Here is a 17620-nt window from a genome sequence, read left to right on the forward strand (position 1 = left end):
GTTTCTCAAGTTTCTTGCAACACCCCATAAGAGGGGTAAGTTATAAAATTGTGTTTGACACACAAAGCTTATACAACGCAACAATTTTTTCAACAAATCGGCTCCAAGCAGTAAAGACATGTATTTGATTTTTCATCCTACACTCAGTGGTAAGTTTTGTGTAAACTGGTCCCAATGACAAGAAAATTACAAAACAAAATGACCTGATAAGGCATTCCAAAAGCAGCATTTTTCATTACAGAGTCAGACTCATGAAAATATTCAGACTCGTGAAAATATGACGTCTGGTGATAACTATGCATGGGAGTAAACGGAATACATTTTAATGTGTTCTTTTCAAACCATGTAAATTCCTGGAATTAACCTTCAATATTCTTGACCCAGACAGGTTTTTAGTTGAGTAAATTTTGTTCCTCTTTCATTTCAACCAACTTTCCACTTGGATTAGATTCCCCTTTTTCAATTTATTTAACCAAGGCCCCTTCCACAAAGGTTTCCAATCAATCGCTAAATTAGCAATGACCAATCAAGATCATTGTTGGGTGACCAGGAACCAATCAGCATTGTTCATTCATATTTAAAATCCATCGCAAACTTCTGTGTTACAGGGCCCCCGAGTTGTGTATAAAAGCCTTTGAGTGTGTCCACAATAATCATGACATCTAAGGAATGCAGAAGAAAAGAACTATATCTTTGTTTTCTTGTATTTTCAGTTTTAATCTCCTTGAAAAGAAAGCCTTTTTTAAAGTTTTTATCAAGAAGTATTGAATTCTTTGCATTCACTTGGAAGACAAAATAGAAATTAAGCAGCAAATCTTTGAGTGACATTCTATTTAAGTGCAGAAACAATGTTTGAACCTTGTCTGAACCTTATAGTTTGCACACGAGTTTATTGAGGGTGTCATTTTCAGAAAAAAGAATAGCCCTTTAAATTCATAATTAATTGGCTTTAAAGCTGAAGGAAAGAAATGTCAGTGGTTTTACATCATCTTCCCTATCCATGGTTATGGGGGTGGGGATTGCACTGATGTGGTAGGAGAAGTGTTGAGATGTTGAGTATTCTTGCTGAGAAGTGCAACCCTATCTAAAATAGCCTGGAATATTCTTGGTAAGGGGGTTAGGAGCTATCTATTCCCCTTCATTTTACCAATTTTATACCTCCATTCTTTAGTTTATTTCTATCAGATTTCATTATTGTTAGATCCTATCCATTGCATTAGAATGTTCCAGTATTCCATACATGGATGGCTTTGCAAATGCATCAACCATCGGCTTACATGTCTATCAAAATGGCATCTGTATGCCTTTTCCAAAGTGTGGTACGGTATGCCTGAAATAGTGCATTCCCATGAATACACCACTTCTGTAGCGTGGAAAGGAGTTTTGAGTTTGAAGTCAAACTTTAAGAACAAGTCACCACATTGGTTAGATCATGCTAGGTCGGTGCCCAATACTGATTAACCTACCAATGAGATCATTTGTTAAATAGTGCATTGGGACTCGTGCGAGATGACTTTGAGTCACATTGAACTCTTCATGAAAAATCTCCGGGACTTGTTCCCTTCGATCTCAATTACTGATTTGCTGGTTGTTTGGAACCAGTGGGCCTACAACGAGGCCGTGTACCATCCGAGAATGTCTCAGAATAAGCGAACAGCGTTACATCCACCGCATCACCTGCATAGCGTTCGGTTCTTCTTGGATTCTTGTTTTAAGACACATCGTCGGAATATTGCAAGATAAATAATTGAACTTCTTCTGAGTATTAGAAAGATTCAAATATAGTAGTATATGCTCTTGCTGACTTGACGCACCTCCAATGCATATATATATATACATGAAGACTATAAAATATTCTTGTCATAAGTTTCTTTTTGGCTGTCTTCCACCGGATAGGCCTCCCGCAGGCATAACTTCTCCAAATGGACCCTTGCCAAGTGCTTCCTTCATGTTGTATTTTTTTACCAGCTTAGGTGGTACTGCATTGTCAGGATGGTTGGGCAAGGCAAGGGCTGGTAGTTTCTGTCAATGGAGAGCCAGTGCATCAATATCCCTAAGCTACAGAAAAAAAAGTGAAGATCCTATTGTCTTGGGGGTGCTGGGGGTTGCCCTCTCTTTGTACCTAATTAAAGAGATGGAAAGAAAAAAAATAGGCTCAATAAAAATAAAATGGAAATTTATTTTATTAAACAAACAAAAGCAAAGACAGATGCCATACTTCAAAGCAAACCAAAATGCAATTAGATTATAGTTGATGATTAATAGGTGAATGTATATGCGATCACAAATCGACAGTTTAGATGGCGATTCACTGCCGTTCTTCCTCGACGTTGGATGCCATCAGAAATTGAGGAGTTTGGCCAATATGTTTTCAATGGATAACCACAAGGTTTGCGTTGCTTTGTTAGGCAAGCACAAATCAAAAGGAAATCTGGAAATGTTGTAACCAACTGAAAGTGAATTGACCAAACTCTGTAAAACAAAAGGCTCTAATTGCATCCAACTTCAGGGGCGAACCACCATGAAACGGGCAATCGCCCCTTTAAGGAATGCTGAAACCCACTATCAATACCTCGTCAGTTTGAAAACTCTTGTCAGTGCAAGAACACCCTTGGTAAAACATTTTTGCGCACCCCATCGGTGCAGAAACGCCTTTACACAATGCAATTCATAACATACATGCTGCTGATGGCGTTTCTGCGCCCATGCAATGCACGGAAGTGTGATTTTAAGGGCGTTCTTGCACCAGCACGATGAACTGATGGATGTCCACCCTAATATCATGTCAGTTTAATCAAAAGCCGTAAGAATGAAAAGTATTAATCAATTTGGTCAAAAATTCATCAAACAATGAAAGGATTTTCAATTTCCCAAGAAAATGGCAATTATGAAAATTAATCAAATGATATACAAATGTAGGGAGCTACTCCAAAGTAACATCACAGGATCAAACTTCGAAGGATTTTTATCAAACCTTAACTGATAATAAAATATATTTCTGCTTTTTTCAAACTCAACTTGACTTTAATAATGGTGAGCTCTCATTTTAATTCTCTAAATTGTCCAAGAGGTTAGATTGTGATTTCTGAAACTGGGTCTTTGCATGCTCATTGCAATTGGGTACACCGTAATTGCAATAAATGGAGAAAAAAACTGCAAAAATAATGCAAATAATATTGGTGTATTTGTTTCAATGTATTCATGCATACATACATGCAAGATATTTAAATAGCATACATGTTTCTTGGCTAGAAAATGGGAGGGAAAAGAACAGATAGTACACTGAATCTTCTAAACATGCATAGAAAATTCAGTTTTCATGCCCACTCTAACTTATATGCTCTCTGAGTAAAAATTTATTGCTGCAATATCAGACGCTTTTTCAATTTTTGCAATTGTTTTATTTTTGGTCATTTCACCCGACTACTAAATAATGGATGTTTATAATAAGCATCTAAAGGACTGGCAGCTTTAAGTCCTTTCCGAGGGACCTACATGTACCTGGTCATCATTATTGACATTAAGGGCACCTGGCACCAGCATTACTATTAAAAATACATGTATCAACCAAGGTCGCATTGTTTCAACACCGCTGCTTACAAATTACAAGTAGCTTGCTCTTTTAAGAATACAGAGTTTAAACTGGATGAGGGTTCATATTGCTGAAATATCTCTTTTGAGTCATGCAAACTTTGCCCATTAAAGCATTTTCATTTTTCCCTTGTTTGTAACTGAAATTAAATCACACATCAGATGAATCATGCAAATAAAAGTGTGCTGTTTGGGGGGGTGAGGGTGGGGAGGGGGCGGGGGTGGGGGTGGGGCAGGCAGGGAGAGGTAGTCAGAAATTAAACATCATTCCAAATTCTGTTGCAGCTGCACTCACCGTTGGAATGTGCATTCGCTTGATCAGATGTAAAGTACATAGCGGAGTCTGATAGCGAAAGGGGGGCGGGGTGCAAAGAGGGTGCGAGAGAGAAGTACGATCAAATCATATCAGGGAATTTTCACTTTTACATAGATGTCGACATACATGTGTAGTGGACCATGGCAACACTGATACCATTGATAAAATTTGTTGGATAACATTTACTTTCAAATGAGGTGGGACAACGTGACACTTCATTTGTAGTTCAGTATGTTTTTGTTTTGAAAGTTATTTGACAGGGAATAGGAACGGTTCAGAAATTACAGCGACAATATAAAATAAAAAGCATTCAATACCCATGACTTGAGAATAACCGTGCCCCAACAAACAGCTGTGGAGAGTACTTGAATATGGCAAGCATGTTCATGAATTGTATGAAGCCAAGTTGAACATTCAACATTTTTGTTCAAACCAAGTTACATGTACATAAGAATCAATAATATCAATACCATAATAATGATTATAATAAAAATAATAATAAATAATAATACTAATAAATAAGAACAATATAATAAAAATAATGAAACAGTATAAATTCAAAATCATCCTTAAACAAAACAAAATAAAATGTTTATGTAAAAGCATTCAATGATTCAACGGTGCAATGAGATTGAAGTTAAATTAGCCAAGAGATAAAAAGGGAAGGATCTGGCCACATGAAGATTTGGACATATCTGGACATATCTTGCCAATCTCATTATGAGCAACCTGTAAAGAACCTTTAAAATATTTTTTTTTTTTAAAAAAAATGTGGAGAACATACATGTAATATTTGAGCTTTAATCTTTGTATTATGCGTACTTGCTTTTTTACCTCAAACATGTATTCTGCCTTTTTTTTTCTTTTTAAAGTGATCATGCCTTTGCTTCACCTTTTGTTACAGTATATGAAAACTTTTATTTTCTTAAAGGTCAATATCAAACAACAAAAAATTAACTCAACCAAAATCAAGAAACAGAGTATTTAAAGCTATAAAATATTAATCATTTCACCTCATTCCAATCAAGGCTTTCACTAATTCTTGATATTGATTGCAAAATGCCTTTTGTTTTCCCTTCTTTCTCTTTGTGCTTGAGGATTGGATATTTGTAACTCACATCACCAGTATTTCTGTTTTTTCTACCAAGTCGGTAACGCCATACCTGTATGTCAAATATTCAGTGCAGAGACCAATTTTAATTTGCCTTTTTATATAATTCTTAAATGAAATAGCATGTTTTGGAAAGGAACGATAAATTTCAACATTGTATGATTTACTGACAGGAAAAGTCAAGCTAAAAAAGGTCCAAGTACTCTGTACAAAATTAAGTAAGTGTTTAGCAAAGGATTATAAACTTATGGTGAAGTACTTAATGAAAATACCATATTGAGCATTTAGCAAAGTGGATACAAGCAACTCTAATAGATTTCATTTTCCATTTAAAAAAAATCAATATTATTTAAAATCTAGCGAATAACATCAGCCCTCTTTGCAAAAACTGAGATAGAGAGATTCATTCTTGAATCTTGCTACTAATTTGAGTTTCTTGTATGAACCATAGTTTAAAATATCTTGCAGGAATAGAGTAATACATACTGAAGAAATCAAATTCAGACTTTCATAAAATACACTGAAAAGAAAACTAGCAGAGAAAGAAGTTTGTTTCATAATTTTTGAAGTTCCATTAATATACAGGTCTGATTTTAATCAATAACAATAAATTAGATCAATAAATACAAAGAGATGAAACTTCACTTGAATTTTTTTCTAACCAGATGTGTGCTTGTTATTAGTGGTCACACAAATGCTGTACATGTATGTACACACTAGAATAATGTGATGTCAAAAAACCCCAGGCATGAATTACTATTGAATCAATTGAACATAAAAACCTATACAATTCAACCAACAAATGAACATGTTGTCTAACATTTGCTACATGGGTAGCACCAATGCATTTCATATGGAGGGGGGGGCTTTATTTCCAAATCAGTATAAAAAAAACTGAGGTACTAGTAATATTGCATCACATACCTCGATCCTCTCCCGTCTCTCTTCGCCATTCCTTTTTACTTCTTTTCTTTGTACCCCCCCCCACCACTCCCTCTTTTTCTACCACTATTTGAAAATCAATTCCACCAATAATACTGCCCTGGTTTGCTTTCAAATTCATGATACCTTTATTAGGCCAAACATCGATGACACATTTGTGAACTGTATTCTGTCATCCCATCGCAAAAGGAAGCAACTCTGCCTATTTTTTTTCAATATGAACGTTTTTTCTTGATTTGGGATATTGCCTGTTTGCTCTACATACTTAAATGTCATTGAAGTCCAAAAGTCACCAAGTACATGATTACTCTATTTTCACATAAAATGACACATTTTCCTCAATTACTAAGAATCTCATCCCACGGAGTTGCTACCTTTTGTCATTGGATGGCACTATTATGATAACAAAGGAACAAAAATAATCCCAGTGAATGGGGAAAGGAGGAAGTGAAAACGGCAAAAAGTGTCTAGGAGTTGAGCCTTTGCATTATGAGACATACAATAACATGTATTAATAGAGTCTGGTCTGATAGTAAACTTGCAATAATATGATCTTTGGTCATGTGTAAATGATATCATGAAGGAGGAGGGACTTTTCTGTGAATACATTACAAGTTTGAAGGAAAAAAATGGGGTATTAAACATACGTATGTATGTATTGTATCCAATAATAGTGGGATAAAGATACAATGGTGTATCATATACACTGGAAATGTTGAATAGAAAAGTATTAATGAGCCAAAGGAATAGTGTATAATATAAATAAACCCTTACTGCCCCCTCCCCAATAAAAATTGAAATTGAAAAATAAATTGAAATCTTAAAGATCATTAAGTACTCTAGTACTTATAAAGATAAAGTACTCTAGATGAATTTGGATTAAAAGTTGTAGTTGAATGTACATGCTAAAAATGCTTAAATTACATTTTTAAATGTTCTGATACAGCCCAACAAAAATGTAAAAATTACAGTTCATAATTTATACCAAATAAAGTATGGAAGAGGAATTTATTTTAAAAGATGCCAACATGAACTCCTTTCATTATAATTTGTGCTATTCTTACTTTTTTAAGCATTTTACTGCTCCACAACTACTTTCATCCCAGCAGGTTAGACAGCAAAAAAGACTCCAGAATGAACAACATTTTGCTGCCTCATAACCAACTGGATTTACACAGAAGCAAGTCAGAGGGTTGCTGCATGTCATACCTGAGCCCCGTCTCACAAAGAGGTTACGATTGATCCAATCAACCACAACTATGGACAGCCAGCAACGTCAACATCTAAAATACATGCTTCTTTAAAATATTTTCCAAAACTTTGAGGTATATTCAAACACTAACTGCTTTCTGGACCATTCAGTATGCTTCTCTTTGCTTTCAAAGGAAATTGTGCAAATTACCTTAGGAAAAAAATTATGACATTGTTGGATTTGAATATACTTCAGATTGATCAGATTGATCGTAACTCTTTGTGAGATGGGGCCCAGTGCATCATCTTACAAATGGTCACGTTTATTTGATCAATCTCGACTTTATGGAAATCCATCAATGTCGTAATTTTTTTACAGGAAATTTGCACAATATCCTTTGCAAATGAAGAGAAGCACAGTGAATTTTCACCAAAAACATGAATGTATGAATATACAGCTTTATTGAGAAATAACATGCATTTTAGATGTTGATGCTGTTGGCTTTCCATAGTTGAGGTTGATCAGATCAACTGCAACTCTATGTAAGATGGGGCCCAGGCCTCCAGACTACTCCTTCAGTTCGTGCGTGCAGCCTCTGTCTCTCAATGACAACATTCATGACTGACTTGGATACTTACTTTGTCTATTTGGTTGTTTGCTTGGATATGTCTTTTGATTCTTCTTGAAAGCTGGTGGATTAGGGAAGCGTGAGGATGACTTAAAATTGAACCGACCTTCAAAATCATCTGCGAGAGATAGGGGAGAGGGGGGACAGAAAAAATGAAAATAAATCAAATGTCCATCTGATTACTTGACATACAATTCATCTTTTTTGTAATGATGGAAATACGACAAATTCATGTAGCATGCAAGAAATGAATAGTACTGTTCTACTGAAATAAACAACTAAAACAATATTGAACGCAACTCTAAGATGAATGCATTCTATTGAATTGAGTTTTCTTTTTCAAATTGCAATTCTTCCTGAAAATAAAATGCCATACTTCTTTACAAAATCATTTGCCATGTATAGAAGAAAGCAAAATAAACCTCAATAAAGTGTACATGTGGACACTTCATATTGTGGGCTTCAGTGTAAAACTAAGGTCTTATTTGGTGGTTTCAAACCGCCTCGATCACAAGAATCCCCGTTAAATTACGAGAACATTTTTATGCTAAAAAATACCCGTTAATTATTCCTGCATTCACACCACCCCGAAACATACCCTTTGGGATAAGTTCCTGAAGTTACAAGCATGCGCAGTAGGGTCTGATATAAAAGCAAGCAAGGCACGAGATTCAAAATTACTAGCCCAGCAGCCACCCACAGCTCCAGGGCTCAACGACGCCCAACAACACGCTGGGCTAAAAGTTCCCGTAAATTGCTTTCACATCGACAAAATACCTGCGACCTTGGAAACATCCCGCGCAAGTTCTCGTTATTTCGCCAAGTACCTACTATTTAGCGGGTATTTTCTTTCGGGGAAATTACGAGTAGTTTGCTTTCACATTACAAAAATACCTGGTATTTTCTGATCGGGGTAAATTTCCCAATCAGAGAATACCTGGAACTGACGAACTTCGAGGCGGTCTGAAACCACCTATTAATTACGAACTGCTGCTTCACAAGTGATTCCATGACATTTGCTCCGCTCTAGATAAATCACCCATACTAATCGAATGACCAACTTCAACGCTAGGTTTAACACTATACCCTACCCTAAACCTTACCCAATACCGAACATAAAACCCTACTGATGCAACCTTAACCCTACATCTCAGACGTAATTAAGCCAGGGGGGTGTTTCACAAAGATGTAAGTATGACTAAAGTCGCATGTAAATGCCGACGCGTACATGATATGCAATGCGCGATCTTATTGATAGATAAGCAGTAGTGCGCATCCTCATGGAACGATCTGACCAATGCGGTCAAGCCTTTCATACCGTACGCAACTCGGCATTTAAGTGCGACTCTAAGTCATACTTAAATCTTTGTGAAACACCCCCCTGGAGTAATTGTCGCAGGAGCAAATGTTGGCATCACTCCACAACCAATACAACAAGCCAGTTCGTAGTTCCTTTCTGCGCATGATCAAAAGATTCTACGCATGATCAGAAGGTCATTTCTACTAAAATGACATGGTGCTTTAAAATCTAATGAGATAAGCACCAACTTTGATGTCTTGATTATTCATATATTCTTTTGAATTGTCGTTTTCATTTATATCCACAAAAAACAACAATGCTTCCACGATCGACTGGTATTTCACAGTTTGCAAAGTACATTGTGCAACATGCTAAGATATGCATTCAAAGTAGGAATGCAACAAATGCCTTCATTATAAGTGTTCATTTGTGTGCTATTCTAGTCACCTGGTCTGTTCAATTTCTTCATCCTGCTACATGTATGTAAGGCAATCTTACGTAATATCTTGCTTTGAAATCTTAATCAAAGAAATGAAAGGTCATTTGACCAAAATTGTCCATGAAGTAACTACGAACTGGTCTATTAAAGAAGCATTTTAAAGAACAAAGAATATCTGCCAGGTACCCACCTCACCTACATGTACATGTAGGTACAGAGTTTTACCAAAAACAAATCAGTCATTTCTACAAAATTCGAACCCGCACCTTTCGAACTTTTACCAAACCTGTATTTTTTTTCCTAATAAATATCTGCCCATTTGAATGAGCACTGTCTTGGTGTTGGGTACCCCTAATGTACACAATCTTCACAGTTCTGTATTTAATATAATATCTGAATATTGAAACACCTGTATATTTGACCTTGGGAAGATACCGTCATACAACTATTAGTTCATACATGTATAGCACTCTGTCTGCTACCATTCGTATGTACATGTATGACAATAGAAATTAATATTCGCAATGCTGCATACAATTGCATACATCATGTGATTGACAACAAAGACCTTTAATTATATGCAATAATATTGCATACATGTACTTGGTCCGTTATCATATCCATGTACATGTAGATGAATGTATGTTACCTCCTTGCTTCTACAGTACAGTTAAAAACGTTTTATAAAACGTATTGCTAAACTTCTCTTGATAATTAATTAACTTGCATGACTTACAAAATAAAAACACACATTTGAAATAAGCAAGAATCAATAAATTATGAGTTAGTATACAGTAGAAATAGTTTTATTCTGAGTATTCTGAACTTCATAGCTGTAAAAATTTACAACCTTAGCAGTTTGAGGTCCTTGAACTTTTGATAATCCATGCTAAATATTCAAAAATATTTCATGCAATCGCCAAAAGAACAAAAAAAAAGATTTATTCAAAGAAAAACCCTCTATTAGGAGAGGAGAAAAAAAATGTGATGTGAAGATTTTACCTCATTCCTTTAATTCAAACTGAAAATTTCTCTTGAACTCAACGAAAATATATGGGAACTCTTCTGAATTGTTATAAATTTCAATTTTTTTGGGGGGGGGCTGGGTCATCCGTGACTCCTGGCCCCTTTCTCAATGAGTAGGCTTAATTGTATAAAGTGACTAGATTGTATTAAAATAAACCAGCATGATGTACTCATACACGGTATTTCTGGCACTTTCACAAAAAAGGGATTACAAACGATCACAATGGACGGTGATAACCACTGTAAAAAGGGGTTAGTAGGAAACTGATATAGACGAAATGACTCATTTATTCCATTGTTCATGCACATGTACTTATTAAGTATTTCCTCGAGGTGTTATGCATATTGGCAGAAGTCCTACAGCAGGAGTATTATCATCTGACTTTACATGTAAGTGAATGTGGCATTAATGACTACATTCATGCCACATATTTCTCTTCACTTAAACTAAGTAGCCTCAAGTGTGAAAAAATCTGAGTATTATATTGTAAGAGTACTTGCCATAAAATGTATTTATAGGCCTATAATAAAATTGGATTGTAACCCTTCCCTATCCCCCCCCCCCCTTCACAATTTAAGTGCCTGGGGAAATGGAAGGCAGCTACATAAATACAAATAAAAGTTGCATTAAACTTGCTTTTTAGTATCAGTGTAATGCCTAAACTGCCTGGCTCATTCATATTCTCCAGTCAGGTTTAAATTGTCTAACTCTGTGCTAAAATTATGGCTAGCCAAAAAGTGTCAAAATCTGTATTCAGTTGCATGTTTCTTATGTTTGCTGTGCTCTTTCCTGATTCATCGATGGTGAAGAAAATCATCTTTTTTACTTCCTAAACAATTATGAATGATTTGAGAGCCAAATGAGCTAAAAAAAAACATGGTATCTCTACTGTTACTGATTTATGTAACAATTGGCTATCCATACTTAAACCACAACGTTAAACGCGAGTTTAAGTTAAACCCGACTTTAGAATACAGGCCCCTGTGTTTTAGTTGTTTTCTTTAATTTTCAGAATGGAATATCTTGTGTTTAAATAAACATACCAATTTTAGTTATCTTTTCTCAATAGCATTTGGCAAAGTAATAGTAATATAAATAGTTTATAAGACCATGTGATGCTGCCTAGCACATCAGATGCATCTGGCATCAGGCTACGCGAGTTTTCTTGACAAAGTAAGCCTTTAAAGGGTTCAAGTGGATCTAATGTATGGCAAACCCTTTCCACTGTAAGGCTAACCAGTACACTGCAAACAATTGCATTTTTGTTTTATGGGGAAATTGTTTGGCCAAGGTAGTCATTAGTAAAATTATTTAGAATTTTGCTAAAGATAAAATAAGTTCATACTGATCAAGTATTTTAGCCAGGTAAGCCAGCCAATGACAGTATATTAGGTTGGTGCCAAATGTTAATAGGAAAAACAAGAAAATTTTAGTCTTATCTTTCAAATATTTTACTTTGTAAAAATTCTTTGACTATTCGTTCTTATTTCTACGCTTGTAATGATTTTTTTTTTTTTAATTCAAAGTAAAAAAAAAGGATCCCCAGTCGTCCATAAAGTTACTTGCAACTTACAAATATTTTTTTATAAAACACCTTGCTGTACGATGAACCTACCTGAGCTGCTGGCGGAAGATGCCTGCGCAGCACCATACATATTGCCATACCCATTGTACCCATTGAAACCCCATCGTCGATTCCCACTCGTCATGGTGCCCAACTCTGTACAACCTTGTCAAGACCAGAGGATTCAGTCACTGCTCCAAACCAGAAACAAACCCCTCCACTTCAATGTAATCCACTAATTCCAGAATATCATGGGGAATTCAGAAAGCAGCAAAGCCCGAACTCTTTTTCTGCTTGCGATGCAAAGGATCAGAACTTTTCCTTGTGAGATACCTTGACATGCAAGAAGCAATCACTATGAGAGGTTACGGAACAATCTTCTGCAGTGTTGTCTGATGCTGTAGCGTAGGATCATTAGTGTTTCCTAGAACAGTACATGTCCAATCAACCCAGGCTGACCTAACAGGAAGTGCAAGGGGGACAGCATGACGTGTAGCTGGGGGCGACTCAACCGACCCACGCAAGGATTGGATGGGAGTCTGCGCCAGCTGACATCAACGTTCAGAGCTGACAGCTGCTAATTAGACGGCGTTAGGCTTGTCACACAACAAGTGTCTCAATTCAGATACAATGCATTTGCCGCGATGTACCCGATGGCACCGAGTCACAATACAAGCAAACCTGTATGGATACACACTACCCAAGGTGAATTGTTTTCTTAGGAGCCTAGAATGAGGAAAGCCCACTAATTAGTGCAAATAAACGATGCCATGTGTTGGTTGTTTAAGGTCAAGTACAGATGGATTACTCTGAACAACGGTGTGAAAGCGTAGTAACTGACACTGTTCATCTACATGTCCATCCAAAATTGGCCAGTCATCCATAATTGTGTCATTTTTCAAATTGAAAACAAAATAGTAATTTCTGCTAATTTGGCCGTCTGTACTATAAAGTCAAATAATCGCGTAAAAAGTCATAGCAGTTTCCAAGACCAGTAGCCTGTTCCAATACAACAATGGTACATCTACTTAACTTTACAACTATCATGGCTACAATAGAATCCTAGATTGTGATTGGCTGCGGATCCCTGATCCCATGGGATGTTGCTATAAAAGCAATTACCGGTAGCAAAGATACCACACTTGTACAGTAACTCTTTTTCAGCAAAGAATCGTTATTCAAAGTTGAGTTTTACCCAATCCTTAATATCAATTTGGTAAAAAATGAAAAATGTGGCACAAATCAACTAGAATTTGAGTACAATTTAAAGGTAAATGCTAGTTTTGGTAACAATATCAAAATGAGTTAGTACAGAATCCAATGAAATGACCACCAAAATGTCTGTTTGTAAGAATAAAATGCATGTGCCAAAGGATTCTGGAAGAAATTGTGTAATTGCTGAGAAATTAGCAAATAAGCACAGGATTTGGGTAGAGCGTCGGGCCCAACATTCGAAGCAATTTAAACACTGTCCCACGTGCGCTTATCTGTGTTAGGTATCTTCAGTCTGAACATTTTTCACCGTAGATTTCAAGATTTCACAAAGTTCAGTTTATGTAACTGTACCAGATCTACATGTAGATCCTCGATGATATACTGACAATTAAGCCTTGTTTTACAGACTTTCTCATGAAATCAGTGTTTACTGCAACTACTGGAATTTCTCTTTACACCAAGAATTGGGTTGTTCCAGAATTAACGACCAAACGTGGGAGTGGACACTTTGATGAGTCTGAGATAAGGATTTTATCCTTCTAATGAGCACTTTTCTCATCAAAAGTTATATTTTCCATGAATGTCAAAATTTTTAAACTTAAACTATATTCGTAAATGTGACTTACAGTGTATGACTTAAATGGGATAGTATTACTAGTGATAGTTCAAAAAAAAAGTTTGTACTTGGCAAAAAGTTGCTAAAAGTTTGCAACTGAGTCCCTGAGCATAAGTAAAGTACCCCCTCTTTAGTCAGAGTCACTATAGTCTATAATTGGAAAGGTCATGCTTTTCATAAAGGAACACCACAAATACAATGCAAATACAAATCATTGGGGGTATTAGAAGGGATTGCTGTTCAATAAATTTCATACAGAGAAAAACTTTCTATAATTTGAATGTACAATGATTTGTGTGCAGTGTGCAATATCCAAACAATGTACTGTACACTCACTACCATGCATATTACATGTGCAGTTTGATATTGAAATAAACATACACTGTTCAGTATACACATCTACATTGTATGTCTGTTTGTTTATTATTTGTTTTCACGTGATTGTTGTTGTTTTATATCAATGAGATTTCTTTTGTTCTTGATAATATAGTTACCTATTTATTACACTTCCTCATTGCCTATCTCCACGGTTAGTTGATTCTCTGTCAAAATAAACTTTGATTACAGTTTTGCAACAAGACAAAACACAAGGAATGTGGAAGATAGCATTGTGGAACAGATCTAATGGCATTGCAAATTGGTCTAAAATCAAGAATGACAAAGAGGCTGTTCTCACTACGTTCCTAAAACTAGTTTACTGGAAACTAGTTCAGTGGAAACTAGTTTAACGCATAGTGAGAACGGTCAAAGCAGTCTTGGAAGCGATCTTCCAAACCAGTTTGGAAAACCACCTCGCGATGTAATTTTCAAGATTGCTTTGCCTCGTTTAACTGGTTTTAGCGTAAGTGAGGACACAGCCATTCTTCGGGAAGCGATCTTCCACATTCTTCCACATAGCAACAAGAGCGCTTTACGTGAAGTGATTCTGAAAACCACTTTCGTGTGATCAAGTGGGAAAGCGATCTTCCAACTGGTTTCCTGAATCGGTTTTCAGTAAACTAGTTTTAGAAAGCGTAATGAGAACGGCCTCCTAGTGACATCGCTAGGTTTAACACTATACCCTACCATAAACCTTACCCAAAACCGAACATAAAACCCTACTGTTGCAAACCTAACCCTACATCTCAGACGTAATTAAGCCAGGGGGGTGTTTCACAAAGATGTAAGTATGACTTAAGTCGCATTTAAATGCCGACGCGTACATGATATGCAATGCGCGATCTTATTGATAGATACGCAGTAGTGCGCGTCCTCATGGCACGATCTGACCAATGCGGTCAAGCCTTTCATACCGTACGCAACTCGGCATTTAAGTGCAACTCTAAGTCATACTTAAAGGTCAAGTCCACCTCAGAAAAATGTTGATTTGAATCAATAGAGAAAAATCAGACAAGCACAATGCTGAAGATTTCATCAAAATCGGATGTAAAATAAGAAAGTTATGACATTTCAAAGTTTCGCTTATTTTTAACAAAATAGTTATATGAATGAGCCAGCTACATCCAAATGAGAGAGTTGATGATGTAACTCACTATCTCTTGTTTTTTATTGTTTGAATTATACAATATTTCAATTTTTACGAATTTGACGATTAGGACCTCCTTGCCTGAAGCACAAAATGTTAAAATAATGGAATTCCACGTGTTCAGGGAGGAGTGAAACTTCATTTCACATGACAATGACGAGAAAATCAAAATATTTCATATTTCAAACAATAAAAAACAAAAGAAATAGTGAGTTAATGACATTATCGACTCTCTCATTTGGATGTAGCTGGCTAGTCCATTTAACTGTTTTTGTGAAATGAAGCGAAACTTTGAAATGTCATAACTTTCTTATTTTACATCCGATTTTGATGAAATTTTCAGTGTTATGCTTGTTGAATTTTTCTCTTTTTATTCAAATCAAGTTTTTGTTGGGGTGGACTTGTCCTTTAAAGTCACTCTAAACTATAATACGGACAGCTTAGTGAAATGGCCCCCAGTTCATTCCATTGAATCGTTTATAATAGCTTTCAATAAAGGTGATTTCACACATCTCAAATAACAGAATCAATCAAATGATGTTTCACAAAGAAAGAGGAAGTGTGAAACATTGATGCAATTACAAGGGTATATTGACAAAACCACTTTATTTTTTAGGAAGACTTGGCCATTCTAAAGATGCTAGAATTTTAAGTACAGTATACATGTAAGCCTAAAATTTACAGGGGAACTTCAAAAAAGATCTCACCATAATACCAACTTTGTGGCCTCTTTTCAGTGGTCCAAAGTTCAACAGGTTATTAAAAATGTAGTACAATATCATTTCTAGGGTATTTAATAACTATACATACTGTACAGTGATGTAGGCCCTACATGACTTGTATACAAAGCTCAGCTTTTCGGCATAAGCCCTCGCTTTATTGAAATAAAATTTGCAACCCACTATAAAAGTGGTCTGAATTTGAAGCTTAACAGGAAAGCAAGTAAATTAACTGTGCATTCTGTATAGCTTGTATGATACAAGTTTTCAAGACCCCTTGTTGCTAAAGTTTCAACAGGGTCTGTGCCTGTAGACTATTTATGACTCCTCTTCAAGCAGGAGCATTCATTTTTTCAAGCAGCAAAGACATTGTCTCTTCGACACAAAAATACATCCATGGGCAATCATTCAAGGTTGCATGTCTTTCAATTTAGTGATCCTTAATATCAGACATGCATTCAATGCTAATTCTACATACAGAATTCACCCTTTTCACAGTAATATCATGTTGAGCTTATTATAATCATTACATGCAAAGCATGGGTGTCTGTATCATTGTTATATTGACAATATTGACTTGTTAAAGTGTATAGTGTCATATCTGTGAACTATGCATACATATAGCCTACTGTAAATTTTTACATGTACAGAGCACAGAACAAGTGTTTTTTTTTTAATAATAAAAAAATAATAAAAGCAATTACAAACAATGAACATAAAGAAAAGTTTTGACAATATGAAATAATGATTTCAACTACCCGTATTAATTAGGGTAGTTGTGCTAAAGCTGGAGTAATAGTATGCAGCACTTAGAAACATAAAGTGCTACATAATTTGCATATCATTATTGTTTAGAGGAAAGTGAGGACATGACATTTTATAGCCATGACGATGTGCAATTCATGCATACCCCAGAAAAACGTTGATCTGAAGTTCTGAACCAACAGAGAAAAATCGAACAAGCATGATACTGACAATTTTTATCAAAATCAGATGAAAAATAAGAAAGTTATGACATTCTAAAGTATCCCTTAAAATCTTGTACAAATAGTTATATGCACAAATCAGTGACATCGAAATGAGAGGCAATGATGCCCCTCACTATTTCTTTTGTTTTTTTTGTTTGAATTACATATGTATACAATATATCAATTTTTACACAGACAAGAAGCACCAAGTTGAACCATAAAATAAACAATGGTAATTTCAGATGTTCAGGGAGGAATAAAACTTTCCTTCACATGATAATGAGGGGAAATTTACATGTGGAATATTTCATAATTTCTATAATAAAATACAAAAGAAATAGTGAGTGGGTGACATCATCAGTTCCCTCATTTGCATAAAGACCAAGATGTGCATATAACGGTTTTGTGAAATTAAGCGAACTTTAAAAATGTAATGAATTTCTTATTTTACATCCGAATTGGAAGGA

The 17620-nt window shown here is 35.7% G+C and overlaps 1 protein-coding gene across 3 annotated transcripts in view; it reads right to left on the reverse strand.

Annotated features, from left to right (window-relative positions):
- Nucleotides 1-680: 680 nt before the first annotated feature.
- Nucleotides 681-17620, reverse strand: part of LOC121426094 (WAS/WASL-interacting protein family member 1-like) — a 48973-nt gene continuing 32033 nt past the window's right edge. For 2 of the 3 annotated variants that reach the window (XM_041622249.1, XM_041622246.1), the window contains exons 5-7: nucleotides 7791-7898; nucleotides 3887-3934; nucleotides 681-2122 (exon numbers count right to left, since the gene is read on the reverse strand). In XM_041622249.1, coding sequence (XP_041478183.1) covers nucleotides 2082-2122; nucleotides 3887-3934; nucleotides 7791-7898 — 197 coding nt within the window. In that variant the 3' untranslated portion in view covers nucleotides 681-2081. The remainder of the gene's footprint in view (nucleotides 2123-3886; nucleotides 3935-7790; nucleotides 7899-17620) is intronic. The other variant, XM_041622248.1, reaches the window with a different exon arrangement.

The sequence above is a fragment of the Lytechinus variegatus genome, chromosome 13 (genome assembly GCF_018143015.1).
Source record: "Lytechinus variegatus isolate NC3 chromosome 13, Lvar_3.0, whole genome shotgun sequence".
Lineage (NCBI taxonomy): Eukaryota > Metazoa > Echinodermata > Echinoidea > Temnopleuroida > Toxopneustidae > Lytechinus > Lytechinus variegatus.